The sequence below is a fragment of the Trichoderma breve genome, chromosome 1 (genome assembly GCF_028502605.1).
Source record: "Trichoderma breve strain T069 chromosome 1, whole genome shotgun sequence".
NCBI lineage: Eukaryota > Fungi > Ascomycota > Sordariomycetes > Hypocreales > Hypocreaceae > Trichoderma > Trichoderma breve.
Window position 1 is genome coordinate 2,818,898 of NC_079232.1, and position 22,192 is coordinate 2,841,089.

The following is a 22,192-nucleotide window of genomic DNA, read 5'->3' on the forward strand; positions in this document are numbered from 1 at the left end:
TACTACATTACCTTTGTCTGCAGAAGAGCTTTTATAATTATATCTCGAGCTATCTCCTTTACTTTCCTCCTTAATTATGGTACTTTCTGTTTAGCTAGATTGAGTCTAAGATTGAGTTTGTGGGGTTTGCGGGGGAATTCGCGGGGACTTCCACTTCCCCAGCTTTTGAGCTAGGACGCTATAGCGCTTACTCCGTATTGACAGCATACATCCAATGTAAATAGTCTGGGGATTCTAGCTATTGCCTTTGTATCCATACTATTATGGACTTACATCAGCACTCAAGGTCTTGTAAGAAGGAAAGAACGTTGACCCATTTGATCAAGTACTCATGCCCTGGATTAGAAAGGATCGGGATACGGATCAGTCCCCCTGGCCTTCGGCCCCCAGTCGAGTACACACGCTATTTTCTATGTATTCAGGACCAATTCACTGGCCTTCCTTTGTACAGTTCAGTAGCTTCAATCGGCAATTCCCAATATTCCTTGTGTTCGATCAGATGTGCCTTCCGGTCACGGCAAATAGCAACCTAGCCACAGACGCCTAGTCTGACATGTAGTCTCATTAGCTCCAGGAGTAAGTATTGTCCAATACCCTGAAAATATGGAGCTGATCAAATAATGTCCTGCGGGGGTGACAATGCATCCAGCTGTCAAGCAAGCCCCCGCATCCTAAAGACGAACTATCCCCCACATAGCCAATGTCCGCCACACTTCACTCCTAGTCTAGTCCTCTCTGTCACTGACAGGGGTTCTACTAAGGAGAATAACTCCATTTCGCAAGACTTTAGATAAAATAGCAGTGAATTATATTGAAATTGCAAAAAGGCCGAAAGCCAGAGGGCTGTTGAGGCTTATATATCTTCATTTCAACAAATTGATTGAGAATAATTCCAACGCATCTCGCTAAAGCCTCGTCTATTGTAAACAAGTCTCAAGCAGACGTCTCTCGTAAAGATGAGAATTCTTTGTCTTCGATCTGTGTGGGGAGTTGACCCAGGCCATCATCTTAGTAACTGGACCGGCTGGTTCCCTGAGCTCAAAGACAAGGGATACGGTACGTCTGACATATTTCGCCGAAGAAGTCTCGAATCTACGACAGTCGGCTAATACTAGGGGAAAATGAAAGATGGCATTGAGGTAAAAGTAAATATGCTAGAGCAAGAGAGCGATTATGAGCGCCTAAGACAGATTTGTGACCAGCTTCAACTCGAAATCAGCGTATTGTAAGTAGTCTGATCCCCAATTGAGAAAGAAACTCCACTAAGCTTCGCTGTTACTAGGACACAAACGAGTCCGGCCCCATCACTTGCCCCCCGCCAGCCTGGCTTAAACGCGGAAAAACACTTGGCGAGATATCGCAAGATAATTCAACAAGTCAAGCCTCTCAGACCGCTTGTTATTACATTTCAATCGGGACAGTACGTGATTTCTTTATACTTGTTGTGTATGTGTGATAACAATTATGGTACCAATACTTATACACGGCATTTCTAGAGACGACTGGAATATTGAAGAGTCAATCAAGTTCTACGAGGGGACTATCAAAATTGATAGAGAACTTGATGTTTCGGGCTTCGTCTGTCATGAGACTCATCGAAGTCGATCGCTGTTTAGCCCCTGGGTGACGCGACTGATTCTCGAGGCTGTCCCTGAGTATGAGTATTCCGCCATGAAAAGGGGGATAAGAAAACGGAACCTGGGTATCTAATACATTATAGGCTGAGGTTGACTGCTGACTTTTCCCACTGGATGGTTGTTGGTGAAAGATTGCTGGACGATGGTGAAGGCGACCGTACGACTATGGAAGCCATTGTCCCTCATGTCCGTAAGATTTGACCTTTTCCCATTCATATGATGTTAACAATATTCTAGGTATCCCATTTACATACGAGGGTTGGAACAACTCAGGCTACTCAATGCCCAGCACCTACGCATCCAAACTTCGAGCAGGAGAAGCTCTGTTACGAACGACTGTGGAAAAATATTCTGAAATGCCAGTTTGAGAAAAATGGCCCCGATGCAGTGATCACATTTGTTCCCGAATACGGGTGAGAAATACCTGGAATGTAGTTCAAAACGTGAAGAGCTGACTTTAACTTAGTCCCTTTCCTTACCATCCTTTCGGAAGTATAAAGGCCTATGGAGATGTAGCGGATGAGGAAGCACAGCGCCTGCAAGGCGTATTCAAGGAATTTACGGCTACTCTTATGTAAGACAATGAACTGTTTTCTCTAGAGGAGCGATTCAAAGGTAATCTTGAGGTAGGGAATCTGTCGCTAGAAAAGAATATTAATTATGCAAGAGTTCAGCTTTACTCTTTGAGAGCCAACACGCTCTTATTGGACGCTGAACCCCAAAGTGGTGGGGGTTGGGCATAGCTACATGATGCGGCTGCTTCTCTCGCAACCATTTCTACACGTACTTAACTTGCATTGGCTGCAAGCGACTGAAGTATCATCTGAGGGAAATAAATGTACGCTAGTCCTGCATGTAGTGTGACGTGGCTAGTATTTGTAGATTTCACTTTTCATAACTATCAGTTTGAAGAAACCTACTGGGCTGAGTTTCTATTCGTCGACCACAGAATCCGTTCATAAGCAGAATAGCTGATTGTTGTGCATGATACATCTACTTTCCACGTCTACGCAATTCTGTCTCTTTCACTATCACCGAATTTGGCATCAATTATTGTCTGCAGGTATTTCTGACTCTGGGGCCACGGATCAGTCCAAGTCCCCTGATTAGCTCTCAGCCTCTTTGTCAACTTGACTCATTCTTCAGCATGTCTGATCCCAATGACTATACCGTCGGATGGATCTGCGCGATAACAACTGAGTATGTTGCTGCACAGTCTTTCCTTGACGAAAATCATCAAGGACCAGAAAAGGTATCAGCCAACGATAATAACGACTATACACTGGGTAAAATAGGGAAGCACAATGTGGTAATAGCAGTGTTGCCCGATGGAGAGTACGGGATATCATCGGCAGCAAGCGTTGCCAGAGACATGCTTCACAGCTTTCCTAATATCCGGATTGGTTTAATGGTGGGAATCGGTGGAGGTGCGCCAAGCAAGAAGCATGATATCCGCTTAGGCGATATCGTCGTCAGTTCTTCCGGGAATGGGAAGAGTGGTGTGTTCCAGTACGACTTCGGGAAAACAGTCCAAGAACAAAGTTTCCAACACACAGGATTCTTAAACCAGCCACCAGTGGTACTAAGGACTGCTGTAAGCGGACTTAGGTCTCATTATGAGCTTAATGGACATCAGCTTGATCTTAATATTAGCAAGATCCTAGAGAAATGGAAAAGGCTAAAGCGCAAATACAGCCGACCGCCACCAAGCGCTGACTTTCTATACCGGACCGATATTATTCATCCATTAGGAGATGAAACAGGCTGTACGGTGCTTTGTGGTGATTGTCCGTCAAAGCTGATTCTCCGACCTGAGAGAACAGAGGATGATGATATTCCATCTATCCACTATGGACTAATTGCATCAGCCAATCAACTAATGAAGGACGCATCAATTCGGGATACACTTGCAGCAGAAAAAGATGTTCTTTGCTTCGAGATGGAAGCGGCAGGGCTAATGAATCACTTTCCCTGTTTAGTAATTCGCGGTATATGCGACTATTCGGATTCCCATAAGAATAAAGCCTGGCAAGGATATGCAGCAATGGCGGCTGCTGCATATGCAAAAGACCTTCTGCATCGAATCCCTCCTAACAGAATTGAGGCTGAGAAGAGAATTGGAGAGATTCTATCCGGTTAGTTTTCAGAAAGTCCAAAGCTATCTCATAACAATTGCTAATTGCACATAACTATGATAGATGTAAAAGAACGGATTATCGACATGTCACAGAATATCACCAAGATCGTACGGAAGCAACTAGATCAAGAATTTCAAGCTATCCTAGACTGGATCACTCCAATTGATTATGCTTCTCAACAAAACGACCTCATTAAGAGTCGTCAGCCAGGAACTGGAGAATGGTTGGTAAACTCGGAAGAATTCCAAAATTGGATTAACAAAAAAAAGCAAACCTTGTTCTGCCCCGGAATTCCAGGGGCTGGAAAGACCATAGCCACCTCTATTGCAGTTAGCTATCTTCATGCTAAATTCCAAGAAAAGCACGGCATTGGGATTGCATACCTCTATCTGAACTTCCGCCGGCAGTCAGAGCAGGAACCCATACATATCCTCTCAAGCATTTTGAGGCAACTTTCCCAAATGGGTTCTAAGGTACACGACAGTGTACAAGAGCTATATAAGAAGCACAAACCAAAGAGGGAGGAAAACCAGCCAACTTCGCAGATTCCACCCACCCCACCTTCACTTGACGAAATTGTGAAAACTCTGGACCAGATTATTGCTAGCTATTCGAGAACATACATCATCATCGATGCTCTGGATGAATGCACAGATTCCAATTTACACCGCTCTACTCTCATGTTTGAGATATTTGGTCTTCAAACCAGGTTGGGTGCAAACCTATTTTTCACATCTCGGCTCGTCCCACATATAGAAAAGGATTTCGAAAGCAGAGAGTGTAGCACACTCGAAATTCGTGCTACTGATAAAGACATACGGCAATACCTAGACAGTAATATGTCACAGTTGCCTGCATTCATCTTCCAGTCCACCGGTCTTGAAGAAAGGATAAAGTCGTCTATTATCGAAGCATCTAAAGAAGTGTAAGTCCAGTCGTTAACCAATTACGCATATTGTTAGAGGAAAATGTTTTATTGACATAAATCTTGTAGGTTTCTTCTCGCCAGACTTCATCTAGATTCCCTGCGAGACAAAATAAGCGTCTGGCAAGTTGAAGATGCACTAAAAAAACTTCCTAAGGGATGGGATGCCTATGAGCAAGCATACAAAGGAGCCATGGAGAGAATCAAGAGCCAAAAAAGGGGTTTCTGCGACCTTGCCAACCGGGTTCTTTTCTGGATCACCTGCTCTAGACGGCCTCTATCTACCTCGGAGTTGCAGCACGCACTCGCAGTTGTGAATGATTCTTCTTCCCTAAATCCACGCAACCTGCCTGAGATTGGACTTATGGTCTCTGTATGCGGCGGGTTAGTGGCGGTTGATGAACACAGTGATATCATCCGTCTAGTCCACTATACAGTGCAAGAATACTTTGAGCGGACCTGTGACACATGGTTTCCTACTGCTCAAGCTGATATTGCAAAAACATGTATCACATACCTGTCGTTCGATATCTTTAAAGCGGGTGCAAACTCGACTTATGAAGTTTTCGAAGGAGAATCGCAGTCAGATGGTCTATATGACTATGCTGCCTGCAACTGGGGGCACCATGTGCGCATTTCGTCAGATCCAGATGTCAATCTCCTTGCTGTGGGCTTTCTAGAGAGTGAAGCTGCAGCACTCACCTGGGAGCAGGTGATGCGAATCTATAAGAAACGCTATAGTTATGACGACGAGAAGCCCCCAAACATCGGTAAACTTCATATGGCAGCATATTTTGGGCTTGTAGATCCAATGAAGGCACTACTCAAGAAACATGATCCTGACTCCGAAGTCGAAGATTGGACTCCAATACATTGGGCCTCACTGGAAGGCCATGAGGCAGTAGTGAAGCTGCTGTTGGAGAATGATGCTAATCCTAATCCGGACGATTGGGATAATGAATACAGCCCATTGAAACTAGCTGTGCAAAATGACCATACAGCGGTGGTGAGGTTGCTTCTGGAAGGTGCTGCCAACCCTAGCGATCGCGACCTTGATGATTACTTGGAGCATGCTTCAAAGACTGGGAATATTGATATGGCGAAGTTACTGTTTCGACGGCGTGGCCACCAATCGAACAATCGTTACCTTCTGCATATTGCCGCGCAGAGCGGCCATAAGGCAATGATAACACTGTTATTAGACGAGGGTTTTGACCTAGAGTCACAAGATAAGGAGGGTAAGACACCTCTACAACGTGCCGCAGCCAATGGCCACGATGCAGTTGTAAGACTACTGCTACTGAAGGGAGCCAATCTAGAGTCGAAAGATTCGAGGGGAAAGACGCCTCTGCTCGAAGCTGCAGAGAATGGCCATGATGCAGTTGTACAACTACTGCTACAGAAAGGCGCCAATCTGGATATCGAGGACAAATGGGGCCGGACACCACTAGTAGCGGCTATGGAGCACAACCATGAAGCCGCTGCAAAGCTCCTGCTAGGAAATAGTGCAGACCTGGAGGCCGAAGCAAGTTCTCTGGGTGGTTTGCTAATTATAGCGGCAGAACAAGGCTACTATCAGATAGTGGAACTGCTTCTTGAAAGCGGTGTCAATCCAAACCGCAAACCTGGAGCAAATTCAACGGCGCTATATTCAGCAGCAGAGGGAGGGCATATTGAAACCGTTAGGCTGCTGCTAAATAAGGGTGCCGATCCGGGATATATACTTGAAGGGCACCTCGGACAAGAGACGGCGTTAGATGGAGCCGCGGAAGGGGGCCATGGAGCCGTGATGAGGCTCCTGTTGGATAGTGGTGCTACTCTGGGGGATAAAGACGACTTGAGAGAGGCCTTAGACTCGGCTGCAAAGTACGGGCGTAAGTCTGTGGTAGAGTTATTGGTGGAGAGTGGCATCAGCCCAAATTTCAAATGCGATGATGGATCTCAAGGGATACCGCTACTATCAGCTGCAAGGAGAGGGCATGAGGAGACAGTGAAATTCCTTCTGGAGTGTGGCGCCGATCCGAATGCTCATGATGCAGACGGAACTACGCCATTAGCCCAGGCCGCAGGTAACGGCTATAAAGCGATGGTGAAGCTGCTATTGGAACACGGTGCCGATCCAGATGCCGGGCGGGTAAAGGAATTGAGGCCTCTGGCTGCGGCTGCAGAGAAAGGACACGCAGAAATCGTGAGGCTGCTGTTGGAGAGTGGCGCCAAGCTTGAGCGTGGTAAAGGGGGTGGCCGGAGGCATAAAGACGCTCTCTTTTTGGCCTCAAGGCGGCCGCATGACGCAGTTGTAAAATTACTGCTGGATAAGGGCGCAGAGCTGGAGTCTAAGCTTAAGAACGGCTGGTTTACTCGAAGACCGCTACATTACGCAGCACATATCGGCTATGAGGCAATGGTTCATCAGTTTCTGAAGAATGGCGCCAACTTTGATGCCAGAGATACAGATGGTCGGACACCTCTGCATTATGCCATAGAGAAAGGGCACGAGGGAGTAGGCAAACTACTTCTAGATGCAGGTGCCAATCCAAATCGTGCAACTACCACTACAGAAAGGGAGCCACCCATATATCTGGCCGCAGAGAAAGGGCATGCAGCAATGGTAGAGCTATTGCTAGATAAGGGGGCTAGCCCAGACTCTGGTTCCCTGAACAGCACCCCATTATCTATATCTATAGAAAATGGGCATGAGGCAGTAGTAAAGCTATTGCTGGATAGAGGCTCTGACCCAAATCGATCCGCTGGTCATATGGACGGTTCGCCGTTGTGTATAGCTGCAAAATACGGCCGAGCGCACATAGCGAAACTGCTCCTTGACAAGGGCGCCAACCCAACACATACCCTTCATTCTCTCTATAGGAAACCACAACAGCCAATACATCTAGCCGCATCGAGCGGGTGCGAAGCAATAGTTTTACTATTGTTAGACAAAGGCGTAAGTCCAGACGTCGTGTGTGGAGGCTACGACGGAGACGAAACACCATTACATAAAGCTGCAAACGAGGGCCACGAAGCAGTGGTAAGATTGCTGCTTAGGAAGGGAGCTGATCCCAATTCAAAGGATGATAAGCAACAGACACCTCTAGACTACGCTATACAGAGGGGATTAGTAGGGAGTAAAAACGATGCAGTGATAAAGTTGCTGCTTCAGAGCCGTGCTGACCTGAATATTGGGGAAGAAACTCTATTCAAGTTCCTAAAACCAAGAAGAAGCGATCTGATCAATTTATTCTTGGAAAGGGGTGTGAGCACCGAATCAACAGACGATAAAGGCTCCACGCTGTTACAGTACTCAGTACAATGGGATTATACGTCAATAATAAGGGTTCTACTCGCTCACAACGCCTCTACTGAGGTCAAAGATTCGCGAGGCGAAACACCACTGCATATGGCTGCCAGTCGTGGACGAAAAGTAGCTGCAAAACTACTCTTAGATAAGGGGGCGAATATTAAATCAAAAGACAACAAAGGCGATACACCACTACATCAGGCAGCCGGAGACGGGAGTGAGATAGTAGTAAAACTACTACTAGACAGAGGTGCTGATGTAGAGGCCAAAAATATGGCTGGTAAAACACCACTACATTATGCAGTATCTGCTGGGAATGGGAGAGTCGTCCAACTATTGCTTACGAGAGGTGCTAATGCGCATGTCAAAGACAAAAAGGGCAGAACACCATTGCGTAATGCAAAATCTGATGGGCAGGAAGAGATAGTAGGATTACTACTGGGGAGACACGGCAATTAGAGTATTCCAACAGCAATGTGGCTCGGGGTTATTGCGTGGAACTCGTTCTATGTAAGCATGATCCTTATATAGGTAGCTTCCTTGCAGACATTGAGTGCTGGTTTCATTCAGTGAATAATGAGAGGCTTGTCGGCTAAACGTTTGTGACGGTTGTACTCTCTTATATAGATGATCTATACGTCAAGAGTCTGGAACACAAAGAAGAGGGTGATAAGGATAAGAAGGCGATTGAAAAGGGGTTTGGCTCACATCCTGCAACTAATTGCATAGTAAAGTCTATACTCATCTCTGAATCTGTTTAACAAAGAAAGACATTCTCTTTCATTTATATAGAGTCATGTTTGATGGAACTAACCAAGCACCAGAAAATAAGATACGTAAATGCTTAACAAGACATGGGCTCCGACGCTGCTCACCACGAAAAGCAAAATTTACCTAGTTAGTATCGCTGTTATGCTTTCCTTCTAATCATTTGCAGCCAAAGTCAGGTGTTAACCGATGATATTGTTAGGCTTAACAATATGCGTGAAATCTGGGTCATAGTTTGACATGAAGGCGCTTGCTATGCCCTCCTTCAAAAATGTCTTAATATGTATACTTTTTAGGAACTATGATGTTCATTTCCAAATAATTGAGGTCGGAACAGTTTCTTACCACAAGATTTCTTTGCGAAACCTGGGAGTATCCTATTGGCCGTGTTTGGGCGCTTACAGAGGACTCAATCGGTAAGTGACTCAAGCTGTCCATTGAAGGATATTTACAGATTTAAGAGATCCTAAATTAATATGCCGCCGATTTCTATGCGCTTACCCTCTGTGAGAGTAAAAAAGTCACGTCTCATTAGTCGTCAATAGCTTGTGGCAGCCGTTGAAGGAGGCTGTTTTTTTATGTTTCGTAAGAGATTCAATTCAGTGATGATAACGGTCAGATAAACTGTGAGACAAACTGTATGATGTGCTGTGGACATGACAAGCCGGAGTCGTGGTGATTGAGACACTAGACCTATAGCCACCAAAGGCAGAGTCGTCTGTAAACAGTGTGATAGCAAATTGGTTTTTACATAGCCGATTGATGAAAAATAATATAAGGTCAAATACAATAAAATATGACATCAATTTCTCACAGGAAATACGGACATCTCCTCACGACCCACAGTGGTTGTACTGACCGTGTGAATAGTGCGCGACTCGGCTGCATGCGTCGGTAACAGAAGAGAGCCCACCAGAGTCACCATTCCAGTCCTTGGCCGAAGGCGTACAGAGAAGCAGTCGACGCACTTGGGGTGAATTTAAGCGGTGGTCAATTCCCGGCAACGCCTTTAGTATTCACTCTAGCATTTCCTCTTACGGTGTCTTGGGAGGCCTACAACCCGCTTCAACCCGCCAGCATCCATGTGAAAGCCACATTGATAGTGTGTCTCAGCATCAATTGTATGCCGGTATTCTGCATTCAAAACACCGAGAATGCAATTTAAGGGCACACGTCCGGTACCATTGCTTCCACCGTCAACAGTCTTTTCTCACTTTCATTTCATTACTTAAGATATCCAGCTTGATCGGCCTCTTTACATCATTCATCATGAGCTACTGTCCAAGTGACACAACTTCAACGACTTCTTCTATGGTATACACCCCGAGAGGCGACTCTATCGCCATCGGAGACCTCAATCTCCAGGATAACCCCTCAGACGCAGTTCCTTGGCCCGGCAATACGTATAGAATTCAAGAGAGGCGCTCTAAGCGATCAATTTACTCATATAATGGCATCTCAATGACCAGCGGCACCAGCAGCTACAGCCATTGGCTCTGCGTCGAATCCCGTGGCTATTTCGGATTCTTCAACAAACAAAACAACCAATACCTAAGCTTTCAAAATGACCGCATACAGATGGCATCCGACTTCGGCTCCAGGGAATTATTTTCGCCAAGAAGGCATCCAATGGGAGGATATCTGCTAATGGTTCCGCATGGCAGCGATACGCTGAAGCAAGTGGGGATTCTCTGTGATGAAACAACACTCGTTGTCAGGCATCATGCTGGGGCCATTTGGGATTTCATTCAAGTATCAGAATCGAGATGAAATCGGAGATGTATAACGATATCTGTGGTCTTGGAATATTTCTTTATCTAATGGGTTCGTAGAAGATGAATACTATAGATTTGAACGGCTTGTTTAAACAAATGTCACTTCAATCTCTTCTCCCGAGCTTCAAAATAAAGTAAAAGCAGTTTGTCAATAATATGAAGCTTATTCGTATACAAGCGATTGAGAGAGATTTTAGAAAAAACTGTAGTAAAATATTAAGAGCAATTTTCTTCTAGAAACTACATTTCCCCTCGGTCTATAGAAAGAATAAAAACCATGCATATACGCGAACAGCCGCATGCGTCGATAGCGGAGCAACGCTCACCGGACTTGGCATTCCAGTCCTTAGCCGTAGACATACAGATATGCAGTTTAAGCGATTTGGATGTGTTAAAGCAGGTTGAGTCTAACGGTGTGCCAATTGCACTTACATTTCTGTATCCGACATCCAAATACAGAAGAGAATTTAAAGGCAACACATCAACTTCCACGCACTATCACCCTCACTCTCGTGAAATCCCCACGAAACGTCTCACTCTCCTGCGCACCAGTCACCATGAGCTTCGATTCAAGCAACACTACTTCAACCGCCTCATCTATTATATTCACCTCGAAAGATGATTCACTTACCATCGAAAATCTCTCTCTCCAGGATGGCTCCTTAGATACAGTTCCTTGGCCTGATAAAACATATATGATCCGGGAGAAGGAGTCTGGACTAGTGATCGGTATATCGGATGGCAGACTTTATATGCATGAATTCTCCAAGGGTCTGGACCCTGAGCCCTACTGTTGGTTCTGTGTCGAATCCAATGGCTTTTTCGGATTCTTCAATAGGCGCAGCAACATGTATTTGAGCTCCGGATATACGGGCACGCTGTGCACAACATCTCAATTTGGGGTCAAGGAATATATTTTGCCGAGGAGACATCCAAATGGAGGGTATCAGCTGTTGGTAGGGGCCGATTCTACTACGTTGAAACAAATTGCAATCTTCAGTCAAGATAATATCATCATAAGGCAGCATGTTGGCACCATTTGGGAATTTGTCCAGGTATCCTGATCTGGGATGGAATGCATGTTATTTTGGAGTCAAATCAAGTTTTCCGTAGTTGCAGAACTAAATGATCATCACTACATTCTCTGGGGCTGTCTTAACCAATCCTCCATACATCCTTCATTTATTAAAGGAGTTGGACTTGACGTCGCGACCTGTATTTTAATTCTATAGCATCTTCGTGGTTTAATAGGAGTCTCAAATTGTACACTTTGCCAAGCAATCACTACGTGGTTGAGCTCGAAAGTCCTCTTCTGTGCTGAATATTGTCATCAATTGCCTACTTCCAATTCGGTTCGTGCTTTTGCGGAATTTGATGCACACATACCGCACAACTAAAGCCAATCTAGTAAGAACAATGGCCACGAGTGCCACCAAGTACGAGCCTCCTGTCCAGCCCGAATGGATCTCACACGATAATTAATATATCCCATGATTCGCTAACTCTAGATCACCCTCCCATGGTAGAATCAGCTATGAGTCCATCAGCTTAAATTCCAAGGTCAAGAGAGATCATATCATACAACATCGAGTCTCTTCTAAGGCACACTCTTGCTCTGAACTACTGAACTCACAAGATAAGGGTAATATCGCCACTTACTCTTACCTATTAGGGACTTTGAGCGTGCATGGGAATCACCAACCATCACTCGGTGGCAACACCCGTTTCTCATTTACTCAATACACTATCATAGAAATCTCAGCAGTCCGGATAAATGGAAAACCGAATCACGTCTGCGACCCCCTCCACGGAAGGCTCATCTAACAAAGATGGGTGTTGGTACCCCCAACCCCCCGTCACTCATAGTAACAAGCCTGATCTGACGGCATCCCCTTGCTTTGCGCGTCAAATCCTCAGAATCCTTCCGCCGTTAACCAGGCTAGCGCAAGGGGAACTGAGCAAACACAGCTACATCCAACTACTAGGTAGTTTAGCTTTATCCAGGTACGATATCTAGCTACTTGTAACGATATAAGTCAAACTGCGGTCGTATTCAGGTCATCCAAGTCATTAAGTTCTTGCCCCATGTTCTCTTAGCTTGAGTCTTATGCTGGATACTTAAGTACCTGTAGTTCTGGGCTGTGCAACGATGTGCGAGATGCGTCTTCACATCATGTGCATGCATCTCAGTCACCATAGACGCCCCAAGTAGGCTCGTGTTGATCACCAATCTTCCACATATTGCATCCCTCCAACCCCGCTCGGGTTTCAATAGTAGCTATCTAGTGATGTTGTATTGAAGATGATGACAGGCCATATCCGGCAAACGGCCCGGCACGCCAAACTATCGCCCGATGTCGACGTTAAGATGTACTTCTTCACGCCTTGCGTCTGTCTACCCCAGTCAAACAACCCGTCTCTTGCCACTGCGTCAATTTCTCAAAGGCACATTAGCCGCTCATACAAATTACAAACCCGTCATGGATCTCATCTCTCCGTCTCCATAAAGACGCGGCTCCAAAGTCCCCTCGCATGCCGTAGTTCGACAGGGATGGTGCTAAGCGGCGGTTAATTCGACGAATCACCACCATAGCCGCCGTGTGATGAAGCCCTCGAGCCGCATATCACATCACAACCGCAGCACACGCAGCATGCGCCCGCTCGAACAAAAACCGCGCATAGCACCCAGCCCTTTCCGCGAGAAGCGACCTTTTGTTGCCGAGTGGCTTCACATCCGCGATCTCCGGAAGAAGTGAGCTTGACCTGCGGTAAGCGAACTAGGCGCGCCTTCGTGTACAAGTCCTGATGCGTGATAAGGCCTGTCAACGGCTGATGGTTCCTGGCTACCGCATTGATCCCATAGGTTCGTTTGCGATTCTACAGGGTTCTTAGTCTCTTCCGATCCATAGATCGTACTTGAGGAACAGGGCTAAACGAAGCCATTGCATCTCCATACACGGGAAAAAGTTCTTGTCAAGGTATCATGTTTATTGCTGCTTACTTGCTTGGGCAATCTGCAGTCTCGTATATGCTGTCTACTACTTGGATACTCTTCCGGCCCCGGTCACCATAGTACATCACTATCTACCAGGTCTGTCGGTGCTGCCCATCTCTCCGATCGCTCAGTTAGCATCTGGGCGCTCACAGCTCGGACCGATATTGGCGACAAAATCATCGGGCTTGGTGGCCTGTTGACTGGTCTTGGAGATGATGGTAAGCCGTAAGAACCGTACGTAGGTGGTGGTTTAGCCTCTCGAAGTGGTCTTTGGGTAGAAGGGGAAAACTGCGATCGAATATTGGGATCGTAGCGGTGATGGACGGCATGGCTAAATGATGTTTGTAGTGGTGGAAGAGCTAGGCCCCGGCGCTTTCGGTATCGAGGAGACGTTGCGCCCCATGATGACCCAAAAGCGGCGCCAGGGTGTGCAGTCGTCAAGAGGAGACAGGCCAGGAAGGGGACCAACCCGTTCATAATCATGAAAGCGGGCTCGCTCTGGAACAGAGTACCACTCAGACCACCAACCATCTCGAATATCCGATATATCGTCTGTGCAAAGAGCAGGAGGGATACTACTTCCATACCTATATCGTGTCAATAGATATTCAAGATAGCGAAAAGAACAAGTTGAGCAGCACTTACAACGAAGAAACCTGGAAAATTGTGTAGAATAATAGATGTCGGCATGTGTCGGGTCCGGGGCTTCATCACTCAGGAACAAGCCCGTAGTGAAGCAGACATATACGGCGATTATGGCAAACAACAAGAGGGCTTGGGCACCCAGCCCTCCGGCGATTATATCGGCACTCCTATCACGCTTTTCATCTCGTCAGCTAATAGCTTTGGCATAATAAAGGGATCCAATACATACGCTCACGCCTCCATATCCATAGGCAACAAAGACAGTCCCAACTATGTCGAGTACAAGGCTCACGATGAAGAGACCAAACAGGAAGGACGTGGTAAGGATGGATTGGCATCTGGCATGGCCCTGTCCATAGATGACGAGTAGATGTGGCAATATACTTGTCATGGCACCAGACATAAAGACTGGTCCTAGGATGCTCCCCAAGAGCGTAAGGGCAAAGTAACCTTGGTGGTCCCGCGATTCATGCAAGAGGATTCTTCCTAGAAATCCAAACACCTCAAAAGATAGCCCAGTTGCCATTAAGGCAGAGAAGCCCGGGGTCCGGAAGCGGTATCCCAGGTAAAAGGTGGTGGGAGTCAAGAAAGCAAAGACAGCGAGGAAGACTGCACTGCCTATAAGATTGAGATCATTTGCAAAGAAACCGCTCCCGGTAGGACATGTTGAACCACAGGTACTTGCCATGATGAAGAAGAATAGTCTGGCTTGATCACATCGAATACTCTATGGCCATGGGAGGTAAATCTCCTGAGGGGGGAATGGGTTGGGGAGCCTCTCTGTATTTAATAATGAAGCCATGTCGCAGTAGATGCCTCAAAGGCGGGCTGTGGATCGGCAATTACAGCCCAATAGAGTAGCCCCATGAGATCCTGCTTGATAGAATGTTCACAAGCCGTAGCTTGCCTAGAGTGTCACCCCAGCAGGGGACATAAGGCTTCCTCTCCACCATCTAGTCTACTTGGAGGGCGGAAGAGCATCACGACAACAAGATGGGGGGCCAGTGTCAGAGCCTGTTCAGGTAAACTGCCGAGCCGTGCGATTCCACAAAGGTAACCCGCGGTTGGTCAAGACCCATGTAGTACACTAGCCGACTTGTCCATGAGTTCGTTGGGTTGTATCATAGAACCCATGTAGCAGAGAAGACGAGAGCACCAGAACCGGCAGTCTGGTTCGGCCGCGGCCCCTAAAGACAAGGAAACCGGCGTCGGGCCAGTTATGGGGGCCAAATCTGCCACCCAGCAGCTAACCACCGGTCAAAAGCCGCGAGGCGTGCACACCATCTCGAAACGAGGGTAGGAGTGTGACGGTGACAATGTCAAGCTATACGGGCCGCATGCATATACAACTTCCTGATTGCGACTGGTGATGTATCTGCCTATCTGTTGTGCATTTTTGCGTTGATAGATGTTCCGTCATGTGATTTCGAGGGGGCAAATATTCGATAAGTACGTCGAACGAATCTCCAGGCTGTCTTTCATATTCTGTACTCGAACGACTGGGCTGCATATCCATGAATCCTTCTGGAGGCGGGGCTACCAGGATCAAGAACGAGAAGGCTGTCCAAATCCAACATCGGTTGCGACAGTAAGAAGAGCCCCCATCACCGTTTCCAAGGCACAGCCTGTCGATTCAACAATCCGGGGCCTGGTATAACAGCACTTGTCAGGACGTTGCAACGAGAAACAGGCGACGACCAACACCGGATCCGCAGCAACACAAACGAGGGGCTTCAACGGCCCGTGACTTTGCGCCAAGGCAGGCTGTTGGAGAATCTGGGCTCTGAAAATGGCGCCATGGCCGAGGTGAAATATGCAGCTCGAGTGTTGGAACCAACAACCGCAACCGCTCGACCCCTGGCTTTTCCGTCTCTAGTGGCACTAGCAAAGCGAGCGATGCAGAGCTCCAGGGACTGTGTGATGTTGGCAGTGATTATTTGCCACAAAGATTAGAAGCTCCTACTACTGGGTTGCGAATCTGTTGCCATGGAGTATTCATTACTCGGGTTCGAACGCCTTCCTGTAGGGCCTGAAACGAGAAGAGACGAGGGTTAAGGGCAAGTGTCAGGCGACGAGAGGCAGTGTGTGGTGTTGCAGCGAGTCCAGCCTCAATGCAACTGCAACGATGGCTAGCTGCTTCCCCTGTCATTCACGGTATGCTGGCGATGCAAGTGTGCGCAGGTGGAGATAGAGGCAAGCCAATGGGCTGCCGGACATTCCATTCCGGGTCAAGGACGGGCTGGATGCATGGCGAAGATCAAGATGATTTTCTGATACCCTGGCCTTATCGAGGGCAAAGTAAGCTGCGTGAAGCTATGGCCTCCAGGGCAAGCAATTCGTTGCTTAGTGTGTTTGAAGTGCTAGAGCAGAGTGGCGGCCACCCTCAGCTCAAGACCACCGGCCTCAACGTTGTGCGGGTACCTGATCCAGCATCCAACGCCCAGCATTTCCATTAACGTTAACATTATCAATGCCTACTCACTAGCAATATACTCTGTCTAAGAGATACTAGAAGAAGTTACTATAGTGAGGATTATATCATCCACAATATATTCCAAACCATGTTACCGAAAAGACCCAATCAATGCTCAAGCAACGCAACTTCTGACACTCGATTAGTGTCGGATCCGGCGGGCTTTGCGCCTCAAGCACTTCGTCAGCGCCTCGCGGCAAGCCACACTCAGGCGGTGGATAAGCCCAGTTGCAGCTTAGGCGGCAGAACTGGCAATGACATCAATCCAATCGCCGAACCTCCCCCAATTCCACTCCCACGAGGTTCGAGGCTGCGCCCCCATCGCCAAATGACTTGACGCGTGTGCTCGCCTTCAGCTCTCGACGCCGCTCCGTGTTTCTATTTTGTGTCTCATTCAACCTCGTCTCATCCCTGATCCGCAGCCTCGCAAGCAATGCCAGCGTGCCGGACTTGGCCCTGGTCTGAACAATTGCCGAGCGTGCTGCCAAGGGGTCAAAAACCCTTTGTATCCCCATACCCAACTGCGGAGACCTAACGAACAAAGCTATTTTTTCTTTGTTTTCTTCTCCGTTCTTTTCCTTCTTGCGTTTTTCTTCTTCTTTTATTTCTCCCTCCCTTTCTCCCGCAGAACATTCACCACTGCGGGAGCAGCCAGTCGCTAACCATGTCCATCAAAATCGTGCTGAATAACCAGCCCGAATTCTACACCAACCTCGACGTCATCTCAGGCAAAGTCTTTTTGACTTTGCCAAAGAGCGAGCAGATCGGCAGCATTGTCGTCAAACTTGAAGGAGAGTCCGGCACAGCTCTACAGGTCCCCAGAAACTACGGCTACGAACCGGGCGTCAATCGGAATGGTCCGCCACCGGGGCCTCCGGGCAGCATCGTGGGTGAAAACCACAAGATCTTGTACAAATTGGTAAAGGTGTTCCCAGACGAGTACTACGAAAGCTCATCCAGTCCGTATGGATCATATCCCCTCGATGCCGGCCAGCACCAGTTTCCCTTCACGTTCAAGCTACCCATCAACAATGCATGCAGCAATCCCGAAGCCATGGCCAGGATCGGTGGCCTGGGCGGCGTTGGAGGCTATGGATCAGGCGGCGGCCTCTTTGGGTTGGGCGGCGTCCGGGTCATGGACGGTTCGAAGCAGCTGTTTCTACGGCACGTTACCGCGACTCTTCCTCCATCCCTGACAGGCTTTCCTATGCAGGCAGAAATCCGGTACTACATCAAGGTCACGATTCAGCGGCCAGGGCTTCTCAAGGAGAACTGGCGCTACCACATTGGGTTCAAATTTCTGCCCATTGAACCGCCGCGACCTCCCCTCACTGGCCAGGAAGCTTTTGCTCGACGGCCTTTTTCTTTTACGCCTAGGGCAAAGGGGCAAAAGAAACGAAGTTCATTATTCAGCAGCAAAAAGGCCAATGAGGCTTTGAACGGTGCTGAAGGTGATTCTCCCACGCCACCATCAGTAGAGATTTCAGCTCGGGTGCCGCATCCATCAGTTCTCACGTGCAATAAGCCTGTTCCACTCCGGCTCATCGCAAAGAAGCTCGTAGAAAGCAGTGAACAAATCTACCTGATATCGTTCCAGATGGACCTGATTGGTGTGACCGAAATCCGTGCGCATGGACTGTTCAACCAAAAAGTCAACCGCTGGGTTGTCGCCTCCTTTACAGACCTCCACATCCCAATATGTGCTCCAGGAGATGAAGTCGGCAAAGAGGTAACGCTTCCAGACGAACTCTGGAGAAACAGGCCGCTTCCAAACACCGTTGCCCCCTCCTTCAACACTTGCAACCTTACTCGAAAATATGAAATAGAACTCAAGCTAGGCGTGAGCTGGGGCGATCCAAAGGCGGGCTCCATGACGAGGGATCCCTTTGCGCAGCCTCAGACCATATATCTGCCTCTTCATTTCGCAAACGTTGATGTCTTTTCTGGCATTACACCACCTCCTGAGCTTCTGAAAGCCGCTCGAAATACACGACCAGGTGAAATCACCATGTCTCGACCTCCCCGTCTACCTTCCCGACCTTCTGCCACCGATACCAACAATTCGAACGCTGCTGCTAGGCCTCAGCGACGGCCAAGTCAAGCGAATCAACCAAGTCAGCCAGCTATGCCTCCAAGGCCTCCTCAAGATCCTCTATACCCTCCACAGTTACCACCTGGCGACATTCCGGCCTACGAGGACGTCCCACCACCAAGCTACGACGAAGCCATGGCAGAGAACTTATCAGGGCCGTTTGACGGTTTGCGGCCCCGACCAGCTTATAGCGGCGTAACGAATGAGAATGCGCCCAGTCAGATGCCAGAAAAGAGCTAGCTTTTTTGACCAATATTTATCGTCTGTTCTGTTGTTGCGTTGGGGAGATATGGATGGCCAGGCTAGCAGGAGGGAAAAAAGGTGATACCAAAGGAAATGGGCAAAATAGATGGGGGGATTTTAAGTCGCACAAAATACGGTTCTCTATGCATATAGATAATATTGAATAATGAGCAAGCATGTAATTTTACACTGAATAGAGCTGAATATGCAAGTAATTAAGTCGTCAAAGCATTTTGTGACGCTGAAATCAAAGCTCCATCACTGCAGTGACGTCAACAAGCATCCCACACTAAACTGCACTTCCTGCTAAGCTCACAAAGCATCAAGCTGCTACTTCAACAACACCTCACCTAGCTTCCGAAACCTCACCTTACACCTGATGCTGTAGCCAAACCCTCGCAGAGCCATGAAGCAATGGCCCCATTGGCGTGGCACTCGCCTCCCGCGCTCCCTGCTGAGCCTACAGCCATCAACCTCGCGGGTCTTTAGCACCGCAAAACCGCTCCGTCACGATCCTCGCATTCGAGACCTTGGGCGACTTATACACGATGACTACGCTACTATCCGCGAGACCTACGGTATATCTCATCTTTTTCTAGTAGAGAACCCTTTTGTCTAACAAAGGAAAAACTTCAGCTACGCCAAAGTATCCCATTGTCCTGGCTCACGGCCTATTCGGCTTCTCCGAGCTCAGAGTCTCGCCACTTCTACCCACGATCGAGTACTGGAACGGCATCAAGCAGGCCCTCACGGCAAACAACTGCACCGTCATCACCGCCACCGTCCCGCCCTCCGGCTCAATCGAGGAGCGCGCCGCCAAGCTCGCCACTGACATCCTCGCGCAAACAACCGCCGCCTCCCTCCCCTCCGCCCAGGACGTAGACGGCCATGCGACGCCGCCCGCCGTCAACATCATCGCCCACAGCATGGGAGGGCTAGACGCCCGATACATGATCTCCCTGCTGCGCCCGTCGGGCATCAGGATCGCCTCGCTCGTGACGATTGCCACGCCGCATCGCGGGAGCAGCTTTGCGGATTACCTGGTCGAGCGCGGCGCCGGGCCGCTCCACCTGCCGCGGCTGTACGGCGTGATCCGGCGCGCTGGCCTGGGCACCTCTGCGTTCGGGCAGCTCACGACGCGGTACATGCGGGAGGAGTTCAACCCGCGGGTGCGCGACGACGAGGCGGTGCGCTACTTTTCGTACGGCGCGGCGATTGACGAGCCGTCGCTGCTGGGGGCCTTTCGGCTGCCTCATGGGGTTGTGGATAAGAGGGAGGGGGAGAATGACGGGCTGGTGAGTGTCAAGAGCAGTCGCTGGGGGATGTACAAGGGGACGCTGATGGGGGTTAGCCATTTGGATTTGATCAATTGGTCGAATCGCGCGAGGTGGACGGTGAGGGAGTGGATGGGTATGAGGAGGACGTTTAATGCTGTGGCGTTTTACCTTGATGTGGCCGACATGTTGGCCAAGGAAGGATTGTGAGGAGATTGTGTGTATTGATATGTATATGTGTAAGATTAGTATCAGTGTAAGACGGGGAGCGATTCACTAGAAGATAGAAGGCGCGCGAGTGAGACGGGGATCGGAGTATGTTTGAACAGTAGGAAAAGCTTTATATAAATTGTTTATAATATGGTTTAAAACTAGATTGTTGTATGAGGTATCAGGAGTATTAGAATATAGAGAACATAGCATCCTGTGGCCACGAGCACGAGCGCGCCTTTCCATAAATCTCCGACACCAATAGCCCTCTCTCTCTCTCTCTCTCTACTCACACAAACCATCGAGCGGCGGTGAGCGAGAGTGAGTTGAGTGTATGCGCGACGCGAGCAAGTATGCATGCGTATATGTACATGGCCATGCGAGCTCCAAGAAATACATCGCGCATGAAGTTGTTGACAAGCTTGACGACAAGATGACGACTGGTTGGTGTTGGCTCGTGGCCAGAGTGAAAACATTATCCTTTGGGCGGCTGCGTGACGCGACGTGTCGCTGTTTATAACCACGCTTGAAATGTCGCGCAACACCATTTCGCCGTTTTAACAATCACGGTCCATTACTGCGTCCCCTCTCCCGTTCATCATTCATCCCCCTTAGTCCCAACCCCCTCTTCCCCAAGCCTCAGGTCGTCGCCTAGATCTGAGACTTGGATGCCCGTCTCTTGGCGCACTGCTTGTGGATGAACAGACCAAGGAGACCAACAGCGACTGCAGGCCATGTTAGAAAGGATGTCCTTGCTTTGTTATGTTGAACAAGTGTTGTAGAGATTAACTTACCGATGAAGACGATGCAGAAGACGACAATGACACCGGGCTCTCTGGCGGCCCAGTTCTTGCGCTTGACCAGCTCGCTCACGGCGCGAGTGGCAATGAGTTGCTTGTTGATGGCGGCCATTGTGTCTTGAGCGGAGAGTTTGGGTATGTCTAGAGAGAAGAAGTCGAGTTAGTCTCAGGGTGTCTCGGTGCCATTATATATATGTCTCAATTGATGAACGAGTTTGTTATCCGGGGCAAAAGGCGCCAGGGGGTGTGAGAGAAAGCGGTAAAGGCACAGGGGGGAATGAGGATATTGTGGAAACCACATCAAATGCCTCAAAAAATACGCAGTTCTTTCAATTGATGCCATTGAATCCCAGTAACAATCGCACAGCGAGGGCGAGCCCAGATGCGACGATTTTAATCTTCAACCGGTTGGCTGGTTTCACAGGCTGCGGTAGCCCCGGATGAAGCTTAAAATTTGCGACAGCTGAGACAGCGGCTCCGTGCGCAGCGACGACGTGAGATCCAACCGACATCAAAGAAAAAACAGGAAACGTTCGAGCGCATTTCGCGAATTGAGTGTGATGGTGTAATTGTGATATCGGATTGAGGAAGGGAAAGCGAATTGGGAGCGAGTTTACCTCTTGGGTTGAAGGCGTGAGGAAGAGAGAGGATGAAGGCAAAAAGTCTGGAAAAGGTCGCGTAAGTGGATTGCGCTGAGGTTTTGTTTCACGGCAGCTCTGGGAAGAGACAGCCGGTAGGGGCAAAAAGTGGGGTCGCACGTCACGGGCCACGCGCTGGGCGATTTGGGGATTTGGGGGGAGGGAAAAAAAAAAGATGGCGAGGCGAGGCGAAAGCAAAAAAAGAAACCGAGGGCCAGGGACTAGGATTGGGATTGGCAATTGGGGTACCGAGTACTGGTGCCGTAGGGGAAAAAACTTGGCAA

General features: G+C 48.4%; 5 protein-coding genes across 5 annotated transcripts; 4 read left to right on the forward strand and 1 right to left on the reverse strand.

The window, feature by feature from the left end:
* Positions 1–956: 956 nt before the first annotated feature.
* T069G_00879 (xylose isomerase-like TIM barrel domain-containing protein) lies at positions 957–2,215 on the forward strand (the record flags this gene model as incomplete). Its single annotated transcript, XM_056168089.1, has 7 exons — positions 957–1,056; positions 1,129–1,225; positions 1,283–1,420; positions 1,497–1,655; positions 1,721–1,823; positions 1,875–2,050; positions 2,104–2,215. 7 exons carry the CDS (start codon positions 957–959, stop codon positions 2,213–2,215), a joined length of 885 nt encoding a protein of 294 aa, XP_056033405.1.
* A 569-nt stretch (positions 2,216–2,784) lies between these two features.
* T069G_00880 (ankyrin repeats (3 copies) domain-containing protein) lies at positions 2,785–8,454 on the forward strand (the record flags this gene model as incomplete). The annotated part of the gene is made up of 13 exons (XM_056168090.1): positions 2,785–3,108; positions 3,208–3,561; positions 3,655–3,772; positions 3,836–3,998; positions 4,215–4,248; positions 4,321–4,700; positions 4,770–5,725; positions 5,903–6,574; positions 6,647–6,769; positions 6,869–7,462; positions 7,640–7,725; positions 7,807–8,275; positions 8,366–8,454. The coding sequence occupies 13 exons, from the start codon at positions 2,785–2,787 to the stop codon at positions 8,452–8,454; spliced, it is 4,362 nt and encodes a 1,453-aa protein (XP_056033406.1).
* A 5,148-nt stretch (positions 8,455–13,602) lies between these two features.
* T069G_00881 (RTA1 like protein domain-containing protein) lies at positions 13,603–14,866 on the reverse strand (the record flags this gene model as incomplete). The annotated part of the gene is made up of 3 exons (XM_056168091.1): positions 13,603–14,120; positions 14,179–14,353; positions 14,414–14,866. 3 exons carry the CDS (start codon positions 14,864–14,866, stop codon positions 13,603–13,605), a joined length of 1,146 nt encoding a protein of 381 aa, XP_056033407.1.
* A 2,449-nt stretch (positions 14,867–17,315) lies between these two features.
* T069G_00882 (uncharacterized protein) lies at positions 17,316–18,983 on the forward strand (the record flags this gene model as incomplete). The annotated part of the gene is made up of 1 exon (XM_056168092.1): positions 17,316–18,983. The coding sequence occupies one exon, from the start codon at positions 17,316–17,318 to the stop codon at positions 18,981–18,983; it is 1,668 nt and encodes a 555-aa protein (XP_056033408.1).
* Positions 18,984–19,392: 409 nt separating this feature from the next.
* Positions 19,393–20,470, forward strand: T069G_00883 (PGAP1-like protein domain-containing protein; the record flags this gene model as incomplete). Its single annotated transcript, XM_056168093.1, has 2 exons — positions 19,393–19,564; positions 19,623–20,470. 2 exons carry the CDS (start codon positions 19,393–19,395, stop codon positions 20,468–20,470), a joined length of 1,020 nt encoding a protein of 339 aa, XP_056033409.1.
* Between the last annotated feature and the right edge of the window lie 1,722 nt (positions 20,471–22,192).